Source organism: Myotis daubentonii, chromosome 4 (genome assembly GCF_963259705.1).
Source record: "Myotis daubentonii chromosome 4, mMyoDau2.1, whole genome shotgun sequence".
NCBI classification, from domain to species: domain Eukaryota; kingdom Metazoa; phylum Chordata; class Mammalia; order Chiroptera; family Vespertilionidae; genus Myotis; species Myotis daubentonii.
Genome location: NC_081843.1, coordinates 2,684,138 through 2,709,215, shown reverse-complemented (window position 1 = coordinate 2,709,215; position 25,078 = coordinate 2,684,138). Strand labels below are relative to the sequence as shown.

Below are 25,078 nucleotides of genomic sequence, written 5' to 3'. Positions count from 1 at the left end.
AAATGGACTAACAAAATCTTTACAGAAACAAGATGTTTAATACTCTTCTACTTTGTGACATGCCCATCGCATATTCATTTGTATATGTATCTCCTGATATTTCGTGATTGGGACTCATCTTAACCGGGGCTTTATGAATTTTTTCTGTTACAGGACATCCTATGGGATCCAGATCATTCAAAGAATTCAGTCCCATCTAGGCAATAGTTCCATATTCTGTTACTGTAGTGAGGAATGTTCAGGAGGTGTATTGATACAAAATACACGTAGGATCTTCTTGTTTTCCCATGACCATTTGGAAAATAGATGATGCAGACATTGTCCCTTGGGTTAGAGAGAATTCTGTCTTCAGTTTGTCCAGAATTTATATTCTACTTTGGGGTGAAAAGCTCTAAATCAGAGATTTCCTTTTTTTTTTTTTTAATCTCATGGCACACATGAACTAATTACTGAAATTCAGTGGTCCACAAAATATATATTTTGCCAATATTACAACAAGTATGGTTTTGATTCATGCACACCAAACGTCTATTACTGTGTTGGCTGTTATCACTTATTTTATTCAACAATCTACAGGTTATGTAGTCTGTGCTATTGACTAAATAGCCAAGTGTTGCTTTTTCAAAAAAATCTTGCAGCACACAAGTTTGCCTATGTGACACTCCAGTTGATAATCACAGCTTTACATATGAAATTCATCTTTTCTACTGTGTCATTTAAGGCCACATTTTCCTTATTGATTTTTCTGGGCTATCTATCCATTGATGAGAATGGGAAGTTAAAGTTCCCTACAATGATTGTACTAATTAACTTGAAAATGCCAATAACTAGACCCGGCCGGGGGCGGGTGGGGGGGGGGGTGGGAAGCGAGAAGGGGAGCGGAGCTCAGCGCCAAGCCTGGGTCCCTCCCCACAAAAAAGAAAAAAAAATTTTTAAAAGAAAGAAAATGCCAATAACTATATACCTATCAATATTCACTCACAATATAAATGGGTTAACTGCTTCAACCAGAAGACACAGGGTAGCTGAATGGATAAGAGAACAAGACACTTAACATATGCTGTCTACATGAGCCCAACTTCAGATCAAAAGACACATCATGAAAGTAAAGGGTTGAAAAAATTTATTTCATCTCTACCTTTGGGCCACAAAGAAACTACTCTGCAGATAATTTTGCTCTGGTGAGAGCTCTCATCCTGGACGGTGTACATATAATAGGCATGAGGATAGCTGCTCAGAGTTAGCTGACCCATGTGGAAGCGCTGCCTTTTAGTGAGGTCAGCATGTAAACAGTTTTACATTCCCCAGAAATTTGTTTTGAAAGGAAAGGTAAAAGGAGACATTCTACACTATGATCAATGGCCCATTTATGAAATTATAGGGACTACTAAATTAATAACATTCATTTGACAATGTATGCCCAGAACACAAAGACTTCAAAGATCACAACTTACTATCAATATATTTATCTGTTGAAAAATAGATTAAAATTTTTCTCCCACAGTGTTGGAAGGTACCTGATATCATCAGGTGCTTAACCATGAATGGACATCTGTGCCTGTCTCTGACACTTCCCTCCTCTACAAAAGAAATCAGAATTTTCAAAAATGAACAGCCCAAACATCATAAATAGACAGCCATCCGAAGACACTGGTGTGGCCTTTCAAATGAATGTTACTGCTAATAGTAGTAGTAATTAATAATAATAGGCTTCTTTCAAGCCTACATATTTGTATCACAGCTATTAATATTACTGAAGGTGTATTTTTGCCCTTGATCTATAACAGCAGATCTCAACCTGTGGGTCGAGACCCCTTTTGGGGTTGAATGACCCTTTCACGGGGGTCGCCTAAGACCATCGGAAAGCACATATATAATTACATATTGTTTTTGTGATTAATCACTATGCCTTAATTATGTTCAATTTGTAACAATGAAAATACATCCTTTATATCATATATTTACATTACGATTCATAACAGTAGCCAAATTATAGTTATGAAGTAGCAACAAAAATAATTTTATGGTTGGGGGTCACCACAACATGAGGAACTGTATTAAAGGGTCGTGGCATTAGGAAGGTTGAGAACCACTGAAGTATAACAAAAAATAATGCTAAACACAATATATAATAAAACAAAACGCAAAGCATAATAACTTATAAATTAAAACTACTCTATTGTGCTGGGCCAGTGTGGCTCAGTTATTGAGCATAGTCCTAGGAACTGGGAAGTCAGGGTTCCATTCCAGGTTGGTGCACATGCCAGGGTTGCGGTCTCCATGCTCAGGGAGGGGCATGCAGGAGACAGCTGACCCAGGATTCTAGATCACCATTCATGTTGCACTGTTTCCCTCTCCTTTCCTCTGAAATTGCTTGTTATACTTAATACAGGCCGATAAAACTTGACTGCCTTCCATTTACGTTACTTTCGCTTTAGAAAGAAAAAAAACTGGCCTTAACTGTCATCTAAGGTTACAGTCTTTCTCCAACCCCAATGGTCTATTATTTATGAAGAAAAACACTAAGCCTGAGCCTTCCCAGTACCAGGGCACCTCATTATCCTACAAAAAGTTGGCTCCTCAATACTTCCTTTTAGTTGATTTATGTCTCAAAGGGAATGTGTGCATGAAAAGGGGACACATGCTAACTTAACAAGCTCATTGAAAGCCTGCATGTCAGCCTTTCAAAGTCAGAGACCTAAAGTAACCAGAAAGGATGGTCTGAAATGAAAATCTTTTTAAAAGCAGTTTATAGCAGGTAGTCAGTGTGGGAAACCGCCTATTGTCTTCACTGGCAGAGAAGTATAGACAGAGAACCCAGATGGCTGGTGACCCTTGAATCCCTAGCAATGGTCAGAGCTATGCACCCAGTTAGTCCAGACAATGGTAGGTGAAGCAACTTCCCCACCAGATAGTCATGTAAATCCTTATTGATAAGATAATCTGCCTATTACTGGAAATTGCCTGCTGATGGGCTAGTCTGTGTGTTACTGGAAATTGCCTGCCTAAGGACTATGCTATGGGTGTATCCCAGATCAATAAAAGCTTGGTGAGGCCTGAGCACCAGTGGAAGTCCTTCCCCTTGAGTTGGACTTACCCGCCTGGCACCCCAATATCTCCAAATTAAAAGGAAAAAAAAAGTATCCAAAATTTATAAAGAACTTATAAAACCCAACAGCAAAAAGAAAAAACAATCCAATTAAAAAATGGGTCAAGGACATGAATAGACACTTCTCCGAAGAGGACATACAGATGGCCAATGGATATATGAAAAGATGCTCCATGTCACTATCATCAGAGAGATGCAAATTAAAACCACAATGAGAAATCACCTCACATCTGTCAGAATGGCTTCCATCAACAAAGCAACAAACAAGTGTTGGCCAGGACGTGGAGAAAAGGGAGCCCTCGTGCACTGTGGTGGGAATGCAGACTGGTGCAGCCACTGTGGAGAGCAGTATGGAGTTTCCTCAAAACATTTAAAATGGAACTGCCTTATGACCCAGCAATTCCACTTCTGGGAATTCATCTGAAAAACCCAAAACACTAGTTCAAAAGAATACTAGTATGCACCCTGTGGTCACTGCAGCATAATTTACAGCAGACAGCAGCCAAGATTCAGACACAGCCCAAGTGTCCATCAAGGAGAGGATAAAAAAAAGCTGTGAGACGTTCACATCATGGAATACTCCTCGGCTGTATAAAAGAAGGAAATCTTACTCTTTGCAATAGCATGGATGCACCTGGAGAGCACTATGCTAAGTGAAATAAGTGACAGAGAAAGACAAGTACCACATGACCTCACTCATATGTGGAATCTAATGAACAAACTGAACTAACAAGCAAAATAGAGACAGGCTCATAGAGGATAGAGCAGGCAGACAGCCCTGGTGGGGAGGGGGGAGGGGTCTTGGTGGAGGGTGCAGGGAGGGACTGAGCAAAAAAAAAAGAAAAACAGTGAAGGAACTCATGGACAGGAACAAGTCAATTGTTGTGACTGTGGGGGTGAGGGGGTGGGTGGAGGTGGAAGAGGGTAGAGGGGGGATAAATGATGACAGGAAAAAAAAGAAAATAGAAGCCCATGCCAACAATGAAGGAGACGGGAGGCTGCCACCTTTGGGAGCGCAGCCATGAGGGCCTACCCGGCACAGATAGGCCCTGGCGTACACCGACACCAGCGGATCTCCGATCCCTCGAATCATGCAGGTCAGGCGGGGCAGACATTCTGAGATACCCCTGTCAGAGCAAAAGAAGGCAGCATTATACCCCACAGGAGAGCTCCCTGGGCTTTCACTTTTAACAGACAGACAAAGCCAAACTCCCCAAATTCAGGGGGAGGAAGTCAGGTTTTAGAAACAAACCAAGGTCAAGTTGTCAGAGTTTTCTAAGGCTCTGCACCAACAGTCTTCCTCTCACTCTTGATTCATTCATTCATTGAATGGTTTCCTTCATCTTTACCATCTCCAAGTTCAGGAGTCTAACCTTCACTTTTTTCCTGCTGAGGTCACATTTATTTTACTATTTTACCAGCTTTTGTCCCCCAATTATTTTCTGTGGATGGGTACCCCCTGATCTCCATATTCTCACCATTATCTACAGGGGTGGGCAAAATGAGGTTTACAATTGTAATACAAATAAATAATACAATAATGAAGAAATAATAATAAAAGAATAATCTCATTTTGCATACTCACAACTATAACCCTCCTTTCATCCACTCCTGTATATTCCTCTGGCACTGACTGTCTGTCTGAGACCCTCCTCCCTCCCAGCACCTGACCCCCGTGCCCCAGCTGGCATCAGCAGCCCCCAGCATGGGAACTGTGCAGTATTTACTTCTCCTGCAACAGGGGACTGACTCCCTCTGCCTGGGACACTACCTTGCACCAACTGGTGAAGCAAAATGACTGCTCCTTCCACACCAGTGTTGTCCCCAGGCAACCCTATATCCCGTCAAGCACGGCTGGTACACTAGATTCTAAGCCCACCTCTGTGGAGCCCCGAGTTGGCCATGGCATCGGGGAGTTTACTACCTACATGCTACCCAACAGGACTCCAGGTTTCCCAGCGGCTCTGTGACTGCCCTGGAGCTCAAGGGCAAAGGCTCTGGCTTCTGACGTGGTCTTCACCGCCCGCCTAGATAGCAGGGCGTGGAGGCACCACCTGCCATGCTGCTCTGTGGTGCACGCAGCTTGTAATGCTGCCCAGACCCGGCTCACAGAGGAGGGAGCTGAGGGCAGACGCCACACAATATGCTCAGAGCCACATGGACCGCAATGGCCAACCAGGACTCATCTCCAGCTGAGCTGAGGGCAAGTGAGCTACTCAACCACCTCTCCCAGCTTGAGCTCATTTATCAGTAAAACGAGGATTAAATGGTATCTCTATTCCATTCAGTTTTCATTTGGATAAAATAAGAAAATGCAAGGAAGATTTGCCACTAAGTAACCAAATAAGAACAGCGACTATTACATTGCCATGGGGAGGGGGAGCTGATTCTTTGGAAATGTTATGGTTCTGGACATTTAGGAAGAGCCTTACATTTTGGAGAGGAACTTGTTACACTTCAGGATGGATGCTTCCACATAACTACAAAAGCATTTGGTTAAGAAAGACATTTACAGAGGGCATGCTCCCTGCGGGGAGAAATAACTATTTATAAGCAGAACTAGGTGTGTCTTCAGTAGAGGGAGCCACAGTGGCTCTCAACAATCAGAGAATTAAGTGAGCTAGTGGCTTGTGGCTTCTGTATTTGGTTTTCAAGGTTTCATACCTATTTAAAACAAAATTTGGAAAATGTTACATGCTGATTCATGGTTGCATGCTGAAATTCAAACAGGTTTTGAGCATTTCCAATCAAGATTTACAGAGAAAACCTGAATGTCAGATAGCTGATGTGTATCAGCCCAATTCTCTGTTCTCAATAATGGCATTTATGTGGAGATGCTTGACCCTTTCAATTTCTTGGAACCAGAGAAAACACCTGAAAACAAACCATTTAAATTGAAAGAATTGATGGGGTGGTGTCCCTCTTAGGAAAAAAAGCCCGGTGCACTGCATCATATTCAAAGGAAAAACCAGAAAATTGCTAGAGGAAAGCCAGGGTCCCAAGGCTTCTCTAGAATGTGTGGCTGGCCTGCGCTCAGGCGGCCACCACACGGGGCCAACTTCTCACCACGATGTCAGGGCCTCTATTCATGGTGCAACGCTTTCCACCTCTTTAAAATCATCAAAGGATACAATCTTGGAATGAGCTCCCTGATGGAAGCGATCTTGAAAAACCAGTTTAAGCATGTTTCTCTGGCCGTGTCGTTTACATTCTCTGGAGAGAATTTATCTGTAATACAAAAGTAATACCCGTTAGCCTTCCTAACCTTAGGATCTGTGACCCCTGCTGGGAGTTCTGGGACGGGAAAACACTTCAGTGGAACAGAAAGGGGTGGCTGCCTAGTTCTTCTAGCCTTTCCATCCACATAGTATGTATTAGGAAAACAACTAGTGACAATGGGAGCTGTCCTAAGGGCCAGGTGCTACTTTGAGCGCTCAGCTCACTAATCCCCCAGCAGCCTTCGAAGGATGGGCCTTTACCATCAGCCTTCTGGGGCGCAGAGGAATCCAGAAACCCATCCAAGGCACAGAGCAAGCAGAGGTAAGCGCCTGAATTCAACTCGGGCAGTCGGCTCCACAGCCGACGTGCTCTAATAGTATTCTTGGTATACCCACCAGTAACATGGCGATGTTGTAAGAATTCCAGAAGCTTTAGGAACCTGCAACTGTAACATGAAATGTGACTGAAGCCCGTGCTCCAAACAGCACATAGGCCAGACCTGAGGGTGGATCCTCTGAGCACCTTAATCAGGCGAGAAAGCAGCCACTTAGGCTCCAGCTCAGCACTGCCCTCAGACTTGAGTCACTGTGGCAAAACTGCCAGTTTCTCCGGTTATCTCTTCTCTTCCTCCTTAGTGGTAGAACTCTCCCCTTTCTGCTGGGCAAATAGCCATCCTTACAGCTAGGTGTGGTCATGTGCCCAAGTTCTTGTCCCAGGGCGTCAACAGAAGTACAACCTCTAGGAAACAGCTGTATAAAAACGGGCTTGACCTTCTTCACTCCTTCATCTCTCCTGCTGGCTGGAATGCAGGTGCAATGGCTGGAACCTCCATAACCATGAGTGCAACCAGAGAGAAGTCAGGATCCCTGGCCCCAGGTCTAGCTGCCCCCTAGCCCTGGCCTTCTTAATGTTATTTTGAGCTTCCCAGCATAATGACACCCGAGACTAAGGCTGGCATACATCTTAATAAAGAGCGGAAGTACAGAAATATGAAAAATAAATAGACAGACAACAGAACACCTCAGCAACGCCAATGCCACCCACTGCCTCTGCATGCAATGACTTCTCCTAAGTAGTTTCTGTACAGGCGGGAGCCTGGCCACACCCCTGGATGTGTTCTATGTTCAGGATTCTAGCAAAAAGGGAGAAGTTAATTACTTCAGAATACAGCAAAGGAACATTGGCTGTCTGGCTCTCATCTTGTGCCGTGAGTCAATTTTGCCCCTGGTTCTGCCTTCTGTTGCAATTCAGGGAATCAAATTCCTGTGGCATCAGCAAGAAGATCAACCTCTGGGCACATTAGTCACCACACAACTGCCGATATTTTGGAACTGCAATCTCAAGTGTTAACCTATTTAGGATACCCTCACATGCTTCATTCATTCCTGAGTTACTGTTCCATTTCCAATGGGAAGGGAAGTTACCATTTTCCCTTACCTGGCTTGAATCTGTGCACTTAACAATTTTTCAAGTTCCAAGAGATCCAGACAAGAAAACTTAAGAATCATTCTGTAATTCCTTTGTCAATGCTGCCTTGTGGAAATGGGGAGGGGTTCTTTTCCTTCATACGGCTGAACAATGTGACTTGAAACCCCAAAGCAAAAGTCAGTCTCTGAGGCCTTGTAATACAAGCCCGCACGTCCCGGTGGTGGGAACTGAGGTTTCAGCCCCGGGTCCACATATTGACTGCAGCTCTATAATAATCTGCTTTCCAGCTCAAGAAAAGATTTAGAAGTCTTATGTTATGTAAGACTTTATAACATTACAGCAAATTAAATGTTATGTTCCTTTACTTTATTGCTTTACTTTATTTAAGGCAAATGTTTTAAGAACCAACTGAAGGTAGGGCTCTCGGCTCTGGGGCCAAGACAGAGTACATGAGACAGGCCCTGTCCTCATGAAACTTACCTCCCACGGCGGAGGACACATAACAAACAGGGAATAGAATAACTGAGCAAACAAGTAACATCCATAGCAGTCAACACTATGAATGGGAGGAAACTAGATACTGGACCAGAGTAACTTGGGGGGAGGGGGCATTAGATGGGGGCCAGAGAAGGCTCCTGCAGAGGGGCCATCTGAGCTGACCCCTGATGATAAGGAGCCAGCATGCCTAGATATGGAGAAAATGCATTTGCAGGAAGAAGAAACAGCAAGTACACAGGCCCTGAAGTAGCAATGACCTCTGACATGGTCAAAGAACAGGAAGTCAGCCAATGTGGCAAGGAGAGAGGCAGGCACCACAAGCCAGGCTACACAGGTGGCGACCTCGGACAGGAGTTTGAAAGTTTCTCTAAGTGCTACGAAAGCTCCCAGAAGAGTTCTAAATGGAGGGATGACATGACTTTAGCACTTGGCTGCCACATGGAAAATGAATTCAGAATTTGGCATTTCATTCAGAACAGACTTCGATGTGACAAACAGCAGAGGTTTTTCCTTTGAGTTCCCACTTGTTTTTCTCACAGTGCTGCTTTTTCTAACCTGACTTTTTTGGCTACTCTAGGAGGAGGGAGGAAACCAACGAGTCTGTCACTTGCCAAGTCTCTGCAGTAGCAGTGAAGTCTCTATGCAACGTCATCTCAGCAGGCACCGGGCAGGCCAGGTGAGTTCAAGGCCCTGCTTATCCAACTGTGGCCCACGTCAACCATGGGGAAAACTGAAAATGGGAATGAATGCTCACGACTGATGACAAGAACCACAATAAACCCAATTATTTCTCCCAAGATGAAAATAACATTTTATCAGAGCAGATGGCCTCTTCACATATATGCTGGATTAGAAGCAGTGAGGAAAAAATGAATGCCTTTACATCTAGTATAGTAGCTATCCTTTCCATGGCCCAAACGACGCTGTCTTTTTCTAAATTCAAAAGAGCTCCTGAAGGTAAAGGCTCAGAAATGAAACCCACCAGACAGAACTTGATTCAAACGGGAAAATGAGCACACGTGCCACCAGCCTTCTCTACACTTCCTTTCTTCAGGCAGAATTCTGCACAGTAGGTTTCAAAAGTTTCCTTCATAATTATTGTAAAGAATCATATCCCAGAGATTACTACCATTTCTGAGAAAGGTTTATCTCTTTCCCTTTCAAATTCTTGGAACCAGAGAACACATGTAGATGAAGATTTTAACTAAGAGAGGGGAAAAAAAGAAACGATTTTCAAGAAAACAAAAGCCTGAATTGCACCGCTCAAAGTAAAAAAATAACAAAAGGTATTTTGGGGAAGGAAGAATTTTAGTGATAAAATTGCTAATCAATAACTTTAGACAAGGACTGGAAGTGAATATGAAAATCCCCTTTTATCTTGAACTTTTATAGTTTACGTAGGGAGTTACTAGTAATTTTTTCTTACTTGGCTCTAAAATGTTGTTTGTATAGTTAATAAAAATTGGGCCGAAACCGGTTTGGTTCAGTGGATAGAGCATCGGCCTGCGGACTGAAGGGTCCCGGGTTCGATTCCGGTCAGGGGCATGTACCTGGGTTGCGGGCACATCCCCGGTGGGAGTGTGCAGGAGGCAGCTGATCGATGTTTCTCTCCCATCGATGTTTCTAACTCTCTATCTCTCTCTCCCTTCCTCTTTGTAAAAAATCAATAAAATATATTGGGGAAAAAAAATTGGAAGAAAAAAATTATTACAGTACATGCAAACTCGAATGCTCCTGGGGGCCAGGCAGATAATATATTTTTAAGCAGCTAGGGAGACAACATTAGGTAGTAGTAGAACATGTATCAAAGAACATTAAACAAACTACTACTGTTGCAGCCAAGGAAACACCGATGGGTTACTTCTGCCTGCTAGCACAGCGCACGGCGGGCAAGCTGGCAGCATAAATAAAGCACCTGCATTTCCCACTCCTGAAGCTGGCAGAGGCCTCTCCAGTTGGGGACCCCCAGCCTCCTAATCTGGAGAAAACTAGCACATGGAGGGGCTGTTAGAAACATCACACAGTTGGGAAGATCTAGAGCAGTCCAGTTCGATGAAGTCCAATCGAAATCCATGTGAGCCAAAGGATAAAGCAAAAAGGTAAATCAAAAAGGCAAAATTGATACTTAATTAACCCAATTCATCCAAATACCATTTCGACATATAATCCATATTTAAATAATTATTATTGAGGTAGCTTTTGGTCTGTTATCCGTATGAAGTTTCTGAAATTCACTGTATTTTTAACATTCATAGCCCAGCTCAGTTGGACTGGCCAGATCTCAAGTGCTTGGGAACCGCACGTGACGGCAATGGCCACAACCGACAGTGCAGGCCTAGCACCTCAGCAAGTTGGCAGCGGCTGTGGGCAAACCCCTGACTACTTCGCACTGGGCCTGCCCATCTGAAATGAGACCAAAGGATTCCTAAGAGCTCCTCTGGCCCTAAAGGTCTGTAGGGTTCTGTCTCTTTATGAAACATAACTATACTAAATAGTTTTTCAAATATAAGTAGGTACACAGATGAATGAGAAAAATAAAGAAAGAATAAATGAATGAAGAGGTCAGATAATGGGTCACTGTTGCTGATGCCATCATCTAGTCGGAGCAGAAGGAGGTAAAGTGAGGGGAGAGCACACCTGGCCGCGTGTGGACAAGAGTGTTACTTAGAGCAGTGCCAGACACCTGAAGAGAAGGACAAGAGGTCAAGGAGTTGCTAGTGTGAGTTCATCGTCACCACTTATATGACAAAAGACATTTATCATCTACTCCCATTACAACCTCCTGAGAATCTGAAATTGATTAGCAATACAGTTAAGGCACATTATCACTTGGGCAAAGACTGTAGAGGCAAAGCATCTGCCACTGATTTACTTGACACTGTTCTTTAATACAAAGTTGGGTTTTTAAAGCAGTTTGCTTCTTAGGAAAGATATGTAGAAAAAGCATTAAAATGTCAAGCAGCAGAGGAATTTAAGTTGATGTGAAAGTTCAGATAACCTAAATGCAAACACCTTTTCATTCTTGCGCATTCAAATACTCGCCCAAATTCCCAGCCAGGCTGTTTGAAACCCTTCTAATGTCATTAGAAGACAGATGAGAACCCTGTAAAGATGGTCTTGTGCTTCTAACACACCGAAAATAAAACACGTTGTGTCTGGTCTCAATAAGTCCCGATCTCATATACGCCTACTCCTAACTCCAGGGCAGAACAGAACGCGGGCAGCAGCTACGACGTTACCTGGAAGCACGCTGCGGTCACCCACACACATGGAGAAGATGCGCTCGTACACGAGGTTTCCTGGGGAGAAAAGACATCGTCACACTCTTCAGAGTAAACATGAATCAGCCTTGGCTCATGGGGACAGGGATGGCTGCAGACAAACTTGAACTTGTGATAATATGCTGCCACCTAGGGGAAGAACGTTAAGCCACGTTTCTTTGTTTTTGTTTTTAATGTAAGAAGGGCTTTTACTTTCTGTGACAGGCGGATGAGTGATCAAGCTCCTCTTCGAGTCTTAACTGGAACATAGGGTCCTAGCAGCCTCAGTTACCTCCAATCACTCCAGAGAATGGTCCTGTCATACTCTAGACAAAAGGCTGCAATGGGCAGCCTGTAGGCAGAACCCAGCACTGACCCATTTTACTCGGCCCACCACACGATGGCCTGCAAGGTGTTTTAAAATTTTTTGAAATAGCTGCCAACATGTAATAATTGGGAGAATTCACACAAAAACCCAGATTGCCTGCTTCTTCGCATACAACATACCCCTTTAGGATAAAAGTCCGTTAGGACAGGTGAGCAGCTGCCCTGCAATGGCACGCAGACTACCCAGAGTGTGCTGTCTCCGCTCCGTCTCACATCGCAGCTGCTGCATCCTTTATGTTACCTGCCTGGGGCCCAGAGAATCAGAATCTGAGATTCAACTGTAAGTTCTCCAAGGGAAGAGGTTTGTGTCTATTTCACCCAAATATATTCCTAGTACCCAGTCTGGTGACTTGCACAGTCACAAATACTTGACTCTGCTATTACAGCTCAAAAGCAGCCATAGACAGTATGTAAACAAATGGATGTGCTTGTGCTCCAATAAAACTTTATTTACAGCCCTAGCTGGTTTGGCTCAGTGGATAGTCAGCCTGGGGACTGAAGGGTCCCAGGCTCAATTCCGGCCAAGGGCACATGCCTGGGTTGCGGGCTCAATCCCCAGTGGGGGGCGTGCAGGAGGCAGCCAATCAATGATTCTCATCATTGATGTTTCTATCTCTCTATCCCTCTTCCTTCCTCTCTAAAATCAATAAAAATATATTTTAAAAAAACTTTATTTACAAAACAAGTAAATAAGGCACTTGGGCTACAGGCCCACCCCTAATCTAGCACAGAAAGCTTTGCTTATTCCATTGGCTTTTAGAAAATGCTATCAATATTCAAGAGATAAAATTTACAGTTCTATTCATTTCCCAACCCTCCCAAATCACCTTTTATGTCAAAAATATTTCCCTGTGCTCACATGTTTCTTTTTCACTCCATAACGTCATCATTCAGGGCAATAAAGAGCCACATCCCTGTCCATCCATAGAAAAAGAGTCAGGACATTTTTTAGGACCACTTATGGTCAAACAACATGAGATCAAATGACATCATTAAGCAAGGACAAAATGCTGGGTGACGGGAGAGAAGCCTCTGCAGCAGGGACTACTTACACCACAACCCTACAGACACCCACTGAGCATGTGGAAAAGAGTATTTTGGCAAGTGAGGACTAGGAGTATGAATTTTGATAACCTTGCTAGGGAATTTTCAGACATGCTCACTGAGAGCCACTGATGCAGGCGGGAACCATCTTTCTTTCAAACCTGCCTGGGTGCGGCGGCCTCTGCAGCAGCAGCAAGCCGTCCTCTGCTCTCTGAACCCGGGGTTCTCACCCAAGGCTGAGCATCAGAGCACTGAGGGCACTCAGAGGACCCGAGATAATGGTCGGGGTGCAGCCTGAGGCTCCCAGGTGTGCAGCCAGGATGAGGGTTTGAGCTCGGCTCCAAACCCTTACTTCAGTTCAGAAAGCAAGACTGCAAGCACCCCCACCGCTCAGAGCCACCCGCCTTAGTCCTCCTGACAGAAGTGGCTGGCTGCCTGTGGCCACTGGGCTCTGTGCAGCCTCACCCGGTGCAGTGAGTGGCTGCCTGTGACAGCCCCAGAGCCAGAAACGGGCCTGCACACAGTTTACTTGGGGTCGTCATTGAGCCACGCCGGGCTGCTGCCAATTTCTCACCTCCTTCGGCACACAGATCGGCCTGGAGAGCACGAAATGCCTTCACTCCCTCCGCGAAGCTCGCCACTTCTCTGAAACCACAATCAGGTTTATATTTCACCTTCGCATTCTAAGGGGCCTTCAACAGCAAAATCATTTTGGCCAAACATGTTTGGTGAATTTTTTTTTCTTTAGTAAGCCAGTGGACAACTAACTACTTTTGAGAAGTAATACCCCATCCTAGATATATTTCCTTTCCTGATCCACTTTCTAAAGAAAAAGGGCACTAAAATACCTACACAGTGTCAACGACAGTAGCTGATGCTTTCTGAGCACTGACTGTGCCAGGCACTATTCCAATACTTTACACCAAGCATGTCAAACGGATGCATGTGGCCCACAATGATTATTTTTATGGCCCAAGCAATATAAAGGTGTGTAAGAAACGTTTTAATAAAAAGTCCGTAACTTAATTTTTACAGTATCCTATTATACATAATTACTAATAATGAACTACAACATTCCCTAATGACTGATTGTATAATCATGTTGCATTCGTTTTCCTTACGCGCCTTACATGCAGGCGCACCATTTCTCTCCACTAATACTAGCAGTGAATATTTTAGCAGCCGATGGCCACATCGTTAGTCTTGGACTGACCTGTTTGGTGCGCGCAACAGGAAATATTTCGCTTTTGGAGAACAAGAAAAATAGGTTTATTTGTGTTACATTTATTAATTTGTGTAGTTATTCAGTGCCTGGTAAGTTTATGTTCAACAGAAAATATTAATTTTTATTAAAATGTTCTATTATTTTATGCTAACAGACTCACTTATTTCAGCCCTTTGTATTTAGCATGTCTCTATCAAAATAAACCTACGTTTCTATGAAAAGTGAAACTTTTGTTTCTTTGCGGCCCACGTAAACTTAAACCTTGTTTATTTGGCCAATGTTAGCCTTGGAGTCTGACATGCTTGGTTTACAATGATCCTGCCAGAAAGCAATTACAAGAGGAAAAAGTGTATATGCTTTCTAGGCCTTCTCTCATCTAATTCCCTCCAGAAACCCCCAGGGGCAGGTCTATCATGCCCATTTTACAGGCGAAGAAACCAAGTCAAGTTCTGTAGCTGTGAGACAAGGAATGTGTGTGGACTTGAGCCCAGCTCTGAGCTCGGACCTCTGTGAGAGCCAGCCCGTGCCTTCATGCTCAGATGCACGGGTGACCCATATCCCTGCCCCTGCCCCTGCCCCTGTCCCTGCCCAGCATGGTGCTCCAGCTTCAGGCAGGCCTGGCCACCACCATAGAACACCACCCTGGGCTGGTCAGGAGCCTCCTGGGGAGCAGATGTGTGAGATGGCCTGCAGCATTCCGAGTTCCACCCAACAAGGCGAGTTCTGCTTTAAGGAGGGAGCAGCTCAGCAGCCCCAAAGCCTAAGTCTCCCGAGCACCTGCCTTACAAATGCCGTTCACAGCAGGCCCGAAGTCACCTGGAAGGGTGGGGAGCAGAGGGAAGGAGGTGCTCGTCTGAATGGGAGCACATTCCCGCAGCTCAAAGTTCCCAAAGGCAGCGGGAGTGTTGCTCACAGCTCCTCTCTCATCCTGTCCCAGTCAACTCACTACTCCCACTACCCTCAGCGGGTCCCACCTTTACTCATTTCTTGGGTGACCTTCTGATATTTCTCCAAGCAAATACAAATGATAATGTACAAAAAACAGAACTGGCTCTATAGCTGTTCTGCATCCTAACTCTCCCCCACGGTGATACGGCCTGGAGACCCTTTCACCTCAGTGCAGAGCAGACCCTCGCCCTAAGGGCCTCCTGCGTCTCAGGGAACAGACATCCCCTGGGGATGGCCTCCTGGGTTGTTCCAATCTCCTGCTGCTGCCACAGGATGAACTCCCAGAGGTGAAATCACGGGGTCAAAGGCATACACTTTTGAAATTTTCACAGGAAGCAAATTCCCTCATGCGCCAAGTACATGCAAATAAAACAGGTGCTCTGACAGCAGAGAGAACTCACTACCCTGTGGCTACTTTACTTCTCTGTGACTCAGGTTCCTCACCTGTGAGATGGGATAATTCCAGACCCTACCTCACAGGGCTTCATGAAGACACCGTGACTTAGTATTTCTAAAGCACCTAGTCAGACCCAAGGACATTGTTAAGGGTTTATCACCATCATCATTGTCAGCTCCCGGCCCAACCAGGACAGCGGGCACTGGCTCTGCCCCGCCTTGCTGAGCTGGGACTGGGGGATGGCAGAACGCTGGCAGGATGGCAGCCAAGATTCTCACGAGGTTAATGCCTGGATCTGGCCCAGATGGCAGGCTGGAGTCTACCTCATCAGGGATGCTGATTCATGCAAAAGGAACTTGCAGGAGGCCAGTGAAGGGAACCAGGAAGCCAAAGTGCTCATTCACCACGAGAAACAGAACTCTCAGGAGCACCCAGAAGCAAACAACCTGTCTCCCTGACTGGTGCCCTCACTCCCTGGGACAAGCTGTTTCCAGGACAAGTGGAAGCCCAAGGAGTATAGGAGTTGGTATCTATTGTGAAAGCCCAATGCAACTATCCATGCTGGGTCATTCTCCCCATCTCCACCCCTTCCTGGGCCACACGACCCCCATTTTCCACCTGAAGTGCTACAATGGCTTCCTAGCTGGGCTCCCTACCCACCCTTGCTCTACGGTTTAGGCCAGTGATGGTGAACCATGACACACGTGTCAGAGGTGACACGCGAACTCATTTTTTTGTTGATTTTTCTTTGTTAAATGGCATTTAAATATATAAAATAAATATCAAAAATATAAGTCTTTGTTTTACTATGGTTGCAAATACCAAAAAATTCCTATTTGTGACACGGCACCAGAGTTAAGTTAGGGTTTTTCAAAATGCTGACACGCCGAGCTCAAAAGGTTCGCCATCACTGGTCTAGGCTTAGCACAGCAGTCACAGGGAGCTCATTAGAACCCAAATCGGGCTGCATCCCAGCCCTGCCTAACACTCCTATGGCTCCTCATGTCCTCAGGTTCAAAGCCCAAGTTCTCCAATGGCCTCCAAGACCCGCTAGGATGTAGGGCCCTGCGAGCTCCTGCCTCTCCCTGCTGCTCACCCCACCTCAGATCCCTGGCCTCCCTCCCAGCCATGTTCCCACCAAGGGTCTTAGCACCAGCTGTTCCTTGGCCTGCACCTCCAGCCCACAGAACATGTGGTTCCTCTCTCTCCTCCTTCAGCTACAAACCCACATATCAATTCTTAGCGAGGCCCCTCTGCCCACACTATTAAAAAGTGTAGCCTCCCCTCCCCTTGCCCATTCCCTTCATCCCCCTCACCTGGCTCTCACTTTCTTCCTGCATAGAACTGACTACCATCTACACACAATAGGCTGACTTACTTGTTCTGCAAACCCTCTTTCCCTGGCACAGAAGCCCAGGAGGCAGGAACTTTTGTCCCTTATTTGCTGATGCAGCCTTAGTGCCTAGTGGAGCCTGACGACGGCTCTCTGAGTCATCTGCACCTGACAAAGTCTGTCTTCCAGTTGGGGCATAACTTCTTTTAAAGGTTTTTTATTCTCACCTGAGCATATGTTCATTGATTTTGAGAGAGAGGGGAAAAGGAGAGGCAGAGAGAGAGAAACATCGATGTGAAAGTAACATTGATTGGTTGCCTCCTGTATGCACCCTACCTAGGGATTGAATCTAAGTATATGCCCTGAGTGGGAATTGAACCCAGGATCTACAGTACACAAGACGACACCAACCTGGAATCTGCACATGTCAATCTCCAGATACCAAGCATAGCTCAGGGACTGCCATGTGACCCAAGCCAGGCCAATGAGAGAATTCTGGGACTTTGGTTGGAATGCTCAGAAAAAGTTCCTTCTTTGTTCTGGGACTGCGAGCAGTTAGCAGACACTGAGGCCACCTGGTAGAGTTGGAGAATGAAGTCGACTCCAGGAAAAGTACTAGAAAAAGCATGGTCCTGAAGAAATATTTGACTGCCTAAATCCAGCTATACCTGAAGCCAAAAACTCCCTCTGGATTGTTCAAACTAGACCAGTGGTTGGCAAACTATGGCTTGCAAGCCACATGTGGCTCTTTGGCCCCTTGAGTGTGGCTCTTCCACAAAATACCACGTGCAGGCGCGCACGTACAGTGCGATTGAAACTTCGCGGCCCATGCGCAGAAGTCAGTATTTTGTGGAAGAGCCACACTCAAGAGGCCAAAGAGCCGCATGTGGCTCGTGAGCCTCAGTTTGCCGACCACTGAACTAGACAATAAATACGCCCTATTGCCAAGACCAGTCTCAGCCCGGTTTTCGATCACCTGTCCAGGCTAATATGTTCAGGTCCCTGGTATCCTGTGCAGAGCTACATGGGTCTGGCTGAGATCTGTTTTCTGCCACATTCTCTCAATGGGTTATAAACAGCCCCAATCCTTCCAAGTGGTGTCTCTGCTCTGACTGCCTGTGCTCAGCTCTCAGCCCACGCTGCTTGCTAGTTCTGGTGGGCACTGAACTGCCCCGCATCTTGCACAGACTGAACAGCTGCATGGTTTAGGCAAACTGCTAACAGCATGATGCTCTGCCACTAACCACTGCCTGCAGCACAGAGGCCCCTGTTTCTCCGAGGGGGTTTGGGTCATCCTTAGTCCAGGCCTCTCTGCTGGGTTCCTAGAGATCACTCTGCCTGAGGGGGTGGCCTATGGGACAAGGAACACCACAAGGACACAGGAAACCTCATAAGAGCTGTAGCATCTCTGGGGGAGGATATGGCCAGAACTAAGGATTCTCTGGGACACACTGGGGAGATCTAGGAAGCTGAAGTGAAGAACTTAGACCTGAGACCTGGAGGTGGGGCACAGGGGAGAAGATGCTCAGGTTTCCAGCTCAGGCAACAAGCTACGTGGTGCTGCCACTGCCCCAGGTAGAAGCAGCCTGAGGGTAAGGAAGGGCTGGAAGAGATGCTAGTGCAATTCTGACAGAGGGCCACTCCAGATGCCTCAGATGGTGGTGGATGGAGCTGGGGTAGACGGCCCATGGGCTGCTCCTCTCACTGTATGTGCCTCTTAAAAGGTTAGAAAACACACAGTCTAAGAGTCTTTCAAAAATAGCACCTGGTTAATGAGCAAGGGTGGGAGGAGGTCCCTGTGCTGGGCTGCATATCTAGCACTTCGGCCAGGCGGGGCACGCTGTGCTCTCTGTTCCTCGGGCACATAGATAGGAATGTGCTGGCGCTTCGGCCAGGCGGGCACGCTGTGCTCTCTGTTCCTAGCACACATAGATAGGAATGTGCTGGCGCTTCGGCCAGGCGGGGCACGCTGTGCTCTCTGTTCCTCGGGCACATAGATAGGAATGTGCTGGCGCTTCAGCCAGGCGGGGCCCGCTGTGCTCTCTGTTCCTAGAGCACATAGATAGGAAGGTGGTCACTGTACTGATGCTGTACTGTGTTGGGAACAAATTGTGTAAACAAGGCTTTGTAACTAACTTTGTGGTTTTTGCAAATAAAAACGCTGTAATCCTGTAGTTGGCACTGCAGTTCAGCCTTTGCTTCGGCAGGGTGCTGTAACTGTAGTCGCTGGCGAGCTTAATAAAGGCTCCTAAATCTTGATCGGAGTCCCTGGTAGTCATCTCCGCGGTCGCCCCATTACAGTCTCCCTCGTGATTTGCCTCTACTTAAACCATGGCAGAACCTAATTTGAAGCAACTCCACTATCAAACGTTTGGCAAAAACAAACCAAAAAAAACATATTTCCTAGATCTAAGATGAATATGACTAGTACTTACCAAAGGTATCAAGTATGTCCGTGATGAGGACAAACTTGCTTGGGTAGAACTGAATGACACTTATATCCGAGAGAAGCTTTGAGCACTAGAAAAAGAGAAAAGAGAAAATTCACTGTCATGTCTGATGGGGTTGGAACACTCGGCCTGGAAAGTTAACGATTTCTACAAACAAGCACAGATGCTCACCTGTGCCCAGACCTCACCAGACGCTGGGAATTTACACTAATAAAAGAGAAACATGCAAATTGGTGTCACTCCGCTACGCTCACTAGCCAATCAGATGAGTATGCTAATTAACCCAACAAAGATGGTGGTTAATTTGCATACATAGGCACCCAGCAGCCTGGGTCCCGGGAACATCATCAGCACCCAGGTCACTCAGTGGGCCCTGAGCAGTGTAGGAAGGGCCTGAGCCAGGGGGCTCCTGGGCAAGGGCAGAGCCGGCCATCAGAGCTGCGTGGGAGCCCCTGCCCAAGCCTAAAGCCTCGGCCAGAGGCGTCAGGCCTGGGCGGGTGGCGGAGCCAGCGAATGGGGGGAGATGGGGGTCCTCTGCCCAGTTCTGAAGCCTGGGCCAGAGGCATCAGGCCTGGGCGGGGGGTGAAGGCGGCATCGGAGGGAGATGGGGGCCCCCTGCTCAGGCCTGACGCCTCTGGCTGAGGCATCAGGCCTGGGCGGGAGGTGGAGATGGCGATTGGAGGGAGATGGGGGTCCCCTGCCCAGGCCTGACACCTCAGCCAGAGGTGTCAGGCCTGAGCGAGGGGCTGATCCAGTGATCGGAGGGTGATGGGGGTCACGCCTCTTGCTGAGGCGGCCATCAGTGTGAACTACAGAGGAAACACCCTTTCTGACCGCTCATTAGCTAAGCTCCCTATAAGCCACTGGTAATATTCTTAGTAACTTGGGTAATAAGAATCCAAAAAGGTGACCTGGGTTTTTCACCACACTCCTGGCGAAAAAAAACGAAGCTCCGCTGCTGGAGGGCTAAGAAATGTCATATCCTGCCCTAGCTGGTTTGGCTCAGTGGATAATGCCTTGGCCTGCCGACCGCAGGGACTGGGTTCAATTCTGACCAAGGGCATGTACCTAGGTTGCAGGCTCCTCCCTGGCCGGGACCCAGGTCAGGGCTTATGCAGGAGGCAACCAATCAAAGTGTTCCTCTCACTTTGATGTTTCTCTCTGTTTTTCCCTTTCTCTTCCACATCCTCTAAAAATCAATGGAAACATATCCTCAGGTAAGGATAAAAGAAATAATAAAGAAATGCCATATCCTATGAAAGACACATCTTGAAAATGCCTAAAGAAAGTTGTCATTTTTTCATGGTGAAGGGACTGGAGTCCGTGTTGATGAAAAAACCTTGGTGGCTGTGGTGACTGGCAGTGGCTGCAGCAGTGGGGTGATGGGGCTGGTGCCTTCCCCTGATCAGCCCGGTCACCTCCCACAAAGGGAGGCCAGACTGAGGCTTAGGCCCACTCCCCAAGGGGAGCAGGGGGCAGGCCTAAGCCGTCAGTAGGACACCCCCTGAGGGCTCCCAGTATGTGAGAGGGGGCAGGCTGGGCTGAGGGACCCCCCCCCGTGCACAAATTTCGTGCACCAGGCCCCTAGTCCTATATAATAAAAGCCCAGGTGGCGTCACGCGCAACATTGCCAAAAGATGGCCGCCCTCACGTCATCACAAGATGGCCGCCACAAGATAGCCAGCAGGGGAGGGCAGCTGTGGGCAATCGGCCAGCAGGAGAGGGCAGTTGGGGGGAGACCAGGCCTGAAGGGGAGGGCAGTTGGGGGCAACCAGGCCGGCAGAGGAGGGCAGCTGGGGGCAACCAGGCTGGCAGGGGAGCAGTTAGGCTTCAATCAGGCCAGCAGGGGAGCAGTTAGGGGTGATCAGGCTGGCAGGCAGAGAGGTTAGGGGCAATCAGGCAGGCAGGCAAGCGGTTAGAAACCAGCAGTCCCAGTTTGTGAGAGGGATGTCCCAGATTGGAGAGAGTGCAGGACAGGCTGAGGAACAATCCCCCCAATGCATGAAACTGGTGCACCGGGCCTCTAGTACAATGATAAGCAACATCACTGAGCTTCCAACATGGAGTGAGACTGCTCACAGCAGAGCCTCCCAGCAAGGACACTACAGCTGCCTTGAGGAAAAATAGGACTGGGACTCTCATCCTGAGGGTCTCTGCTCAGACATAAACCAGGTCAGCACTCAAGGTCACCAAGGGGAGCCAGGGACACTCTCCTGCCAAGGTCCTTGCACATGACTCCTATCCTTGTACCAAGTGCCTTTCAGCATGGCCACCTCTGGTTTATTTCAGGAGGGTCTCGATCTTTACACATTATTTTCTGTAACATGACCCCCTAAGTAAGCTCCAGGGTATCTTAAAACCAGCATCTACCATTCAGACTCACTCCTGTTGCCCTCGAGAAGAAGCGTGAGAAGCTGCAGAACGTCCCTGCTTCTCTGGAAGCAGGACCCTGACCACCTGCAGCGTCTGGGCTCTGCAGGGACTTCTCGGTGCCACACTACCACTCAAGCCCAGGAGCCACACAATTTGACCTTAAATACTCAGATTAAGTCATCAACTTATAATCAGAAACAAAAAGTCAATTTCTACTTTGAAGAACTAAATTTAATGCCCCGTAAGGAACTAAAAAACTTTGCCCTATTTTATTATTCCAATAGATGATCCTCAGATAGAAAATTTTCACTTAAAAATATCTGGGTATTTAATATGCATTTCCAACCTGCAGAGAATAGTTATAAGTTCATCCTATCAAGAAGTAGGTTGTCGCCCTGACCAGTTTGGCTCAGTGGATGGAGCGTTGGCCTGCAGACTCAAAGGTCCCAGGTTCAATTCCGGTCAAGGGCATGTACCTTGGTTGCTGGCACATCCCTAGTGGGGAGTGTGCAGGAGGCAGCTGATCTATGTTTCTCTCTCATCGATGTTTCTGGCTCTCTATCCCTCTCCCTTCCTCTCTGTGAAAAATCAATAAAATATATTTTAAAAAAGAAGTAGGTTGTCATCTGTTCTCACTTTGTTATTCAATATCTAAACTGTTAGACTCACCAGGTTTCTCCTTAGCAATACATGCCTAAAATAAATGTGTCCCATGTTACAACATCCTCTTACAGACAATGTTATTGGGGAGAGCGGAGGGAGGGAAACGTGGGCTGTTAAATGATGGTGCTGGTGCAGGCTGGGCTCCACTCCAAACCTGGCATCTGGGTGGACACAGGACTTGCTGTTCCTGGGGCCTTGTTGTGTGTTTTTCACATGCCTTTTAGGGGCACTCCTACCACCCATGGGACTCCCGGGTTTGGGACAAGCAAGCAACTCTGACTCTAGAGCAGCGGTTCTCAACCTGTGGGTCACGACCCCTTTGGGGGTCAAACGACCCTTTCACAGGGGTTGCCTAAGACCATCGGAAAACACATATATAATTAAATATTGTTTTTGTGATTAATCACTATGCTTTAATTATGTTCAATTTGTAACAATGAAATAGGCGTCAACACAACATGAGGAACTGTATTAAAGGGTCGCAGCATTAGGAAGGTTGAGAACCACTGCTCTAGAGACTTTTCACATTACACAGCTCTGGGTTCCCAGGGGTGTCTCATCTCCCAAGCTCCTCCCCACAGCCTCTCGCAGATGAACTGCTGCCCACTGGAGATGTGAGAAAGAGTTCAACAGAAGATATCAAATTAAACACAGCCAGAGCTTCCCAACATCTGTGCATTGATTTTTCTCCTAATCTGGTGTCACAGAATATTCTAATTAAGATGGAATATGCAAATTAACCATCACTCCACAACAAAGATGGCAGCACCCATAGCCAATAAGGAGGGAATATGCAAATTGATGCAACAAAGATGGCAGCGGCCAGGCGGGGACACTTCTGTCCTGTCCCAGCCACACCGGGCCTCTGGGCAGCATGCGTGCAAGTGCAGAGTGGCCAGAGAGGGACTGGACACCTGCTGTGAGCCAGGGAGGGCAGGGGGTGGAGGGAGCTACAGGAGAGCAGCAGGGCTGGAGCGAAGGAAGCTCCAGACAGAGTGAAGGCTGAAGACCGCGGCCAGGGCGAAGGCCTGGGTCCCAGGTGTCGGAGGGAAGCCAGTGCCAGCAGCCAGGGAAAGAAAGGCCTATTCTTGCACAAATCTTCATGCATCAGGCCTCTAATATCTAAACTAATAAAAGAGAAACATGGTAATTGGCATACGACAGCTACCCTTCCCATTGGCTAATCAGCGAGATATGCAAATTAACTGACAGCCAAGATGGCGGCCGGCAGCCAGGCAGCTTAAACTGAACATGAGGCTTGCTTGCTTCAGTGACGGCAGACTCCAACGTTCCCCGCCTGCCGCTGCAGGCCTCTGAGCGGGCAGTTTGAATCATAATAACATAGAGAAGCTAAAAAAAACTCCAGAAACCTGCTTTCAGCGAGCTGGGATCTCAGAGCTGGAGTTGATACAGAGTTTCGATTGTAGAACACAAACAAGTCTGGGCGGGAGGGTTTCCGCTTTCCCAGCAGCAGAGGCCGCAGAGCTGGAGCCACAGCTAAAGCTGGCCCAGAATAAAAACAAAATAAAAAGAAAAAAAGGAGCGGTTGGGAGCTTCAGTCACCCGACAGCCTGAAAACAGCCCTCAGCCCCTCACCCAGACTGGCCAGGCACCCCAGTGGGGACCCCCACCCTGACCCAGGACACCCTTCAGGGCAAACCACCAGCCCCCACCCATGCACCAGGCCTCTATGCTATATAGTAAAAGGGTAATATGCCTCTCAGCACCGGGATCAGCAGAGCTTCGAGGCCTCCTGGCACTGGGATCAGCATGACAGGGGGCAGCGCCCAAACCCCCTGATCGGCCCTGCTCTGTGTGTGACAGGGTGCGGCACCCCAAACCCCCCCCCCCCTCATGGGACCTGCTCTGTGTGTGACGGGGTAGAGCCATAACCTCCCCATCAGCCCTGCCCTGAGTGTGACAGTGGCAGCGCCCCAACCCCCTGATCAGCCCTGCTCTGTGGGTGATAGAGGGAGACCCAACCCCCCTGCCCCACCACCCCACGGGCCCTGCTCTGTGTGTGATGGGGTAGAGCCATAACCTCCCCATCAGCCCTGCTCTGTGTGTGACAGGGGACGGTGCCACAACTCCCCTATCGGCCCTACTCTGTGAGTGACAGGGGGGAGCTCCTCAACCCCCTGATGGGCCCTGCTCTGTGCATGACAGGGTACAGAGCCCCAAACCCCATGATGGGCCCTGCTCTGTGTGTGATAGGGGGCAGCGCCCCAACCCCCTGATTGGTTCTGCCGTGTGCATGACGGGGGTGGCGCCGCAACCTCCCCATCGACCCTGCCTTGAGTGTGACAGGGGGCGGTGCCCCAACCCCCCAATCAGCCCTACCCTGAGCATGACTGAGGGTGGCATCGCAACCTCCCAATCCACCCTGCTCTGTGCATGACAGGGGGCGGCGCCCCAACTCCCCAATCGGCCCTGCTATGAGCCCGACCAGGGGCTGCACCTAGGGATTGGGCCTGCCCTCTGCCACCCGGGATCAGGCCTAAGCCAGCAGGTCGTTATCTCCCGAGGGGTCCCAGACTTCGAGAGGGCACAGCCGGGCTGAGGGACCCCTCTCCCGCCCCGAGTGCACAAATTTTTATGCACCGGGCCTCTAGTATTTTATAAAGGACTAGGGGCCCGGTGCACGAAATTCGTGCACTGGGTGTGTGTGTGTGGGGGGGGAGTGTCCCTCAGCCCAGCCTGCACCCTCTCACATACTGGGAGCCCTCAGGCGTTGACCCCCATCA

At 47.7% G+C, this 25,078-nt stretch overlaps 1 protein-coding gene across 3 annotated transcripts in view; it reads right to left on the bottom strand.

Moving 5' to 3' along the window:
• Positions 1–25,078, bottom strand: part of VPS35L (VPS35 endosomal protein sorting factor like) — a 160,623-nt gene that overhangs the window by 80,195 nt on the left and 55,350 nt on the right. For 2 of the 3 annotated variants that reach the window (XM_059691973.1, XM_059691975.1), the window contains 5 exons: positions 19,284–19,368; positions 11,494–11,553; positions 6,241–6,337; positions 5,542–5,589; positions 4,143–4,236 (listed from right to left, as the gene is read on the bottom strand). In XM_059691973.1, coding sequence (XP_059547956.1) covers positions 4,143–4,236; positions 5,542–5,589; positions 6,241–6,337; positions 11,494–11,553; positions 19,284–19,368 — 384 coding nt within the window. The remainder of the gene's footprint in view (positions 1–4,142; positions 4,237–5,541; positions 5,590–6,240; positions 6,338–11,493; positions 11,554–19,283; positions 19,369–25,078) is intronic. The other variant, XM_059691974.1, reaches the window with a different exon arrangement.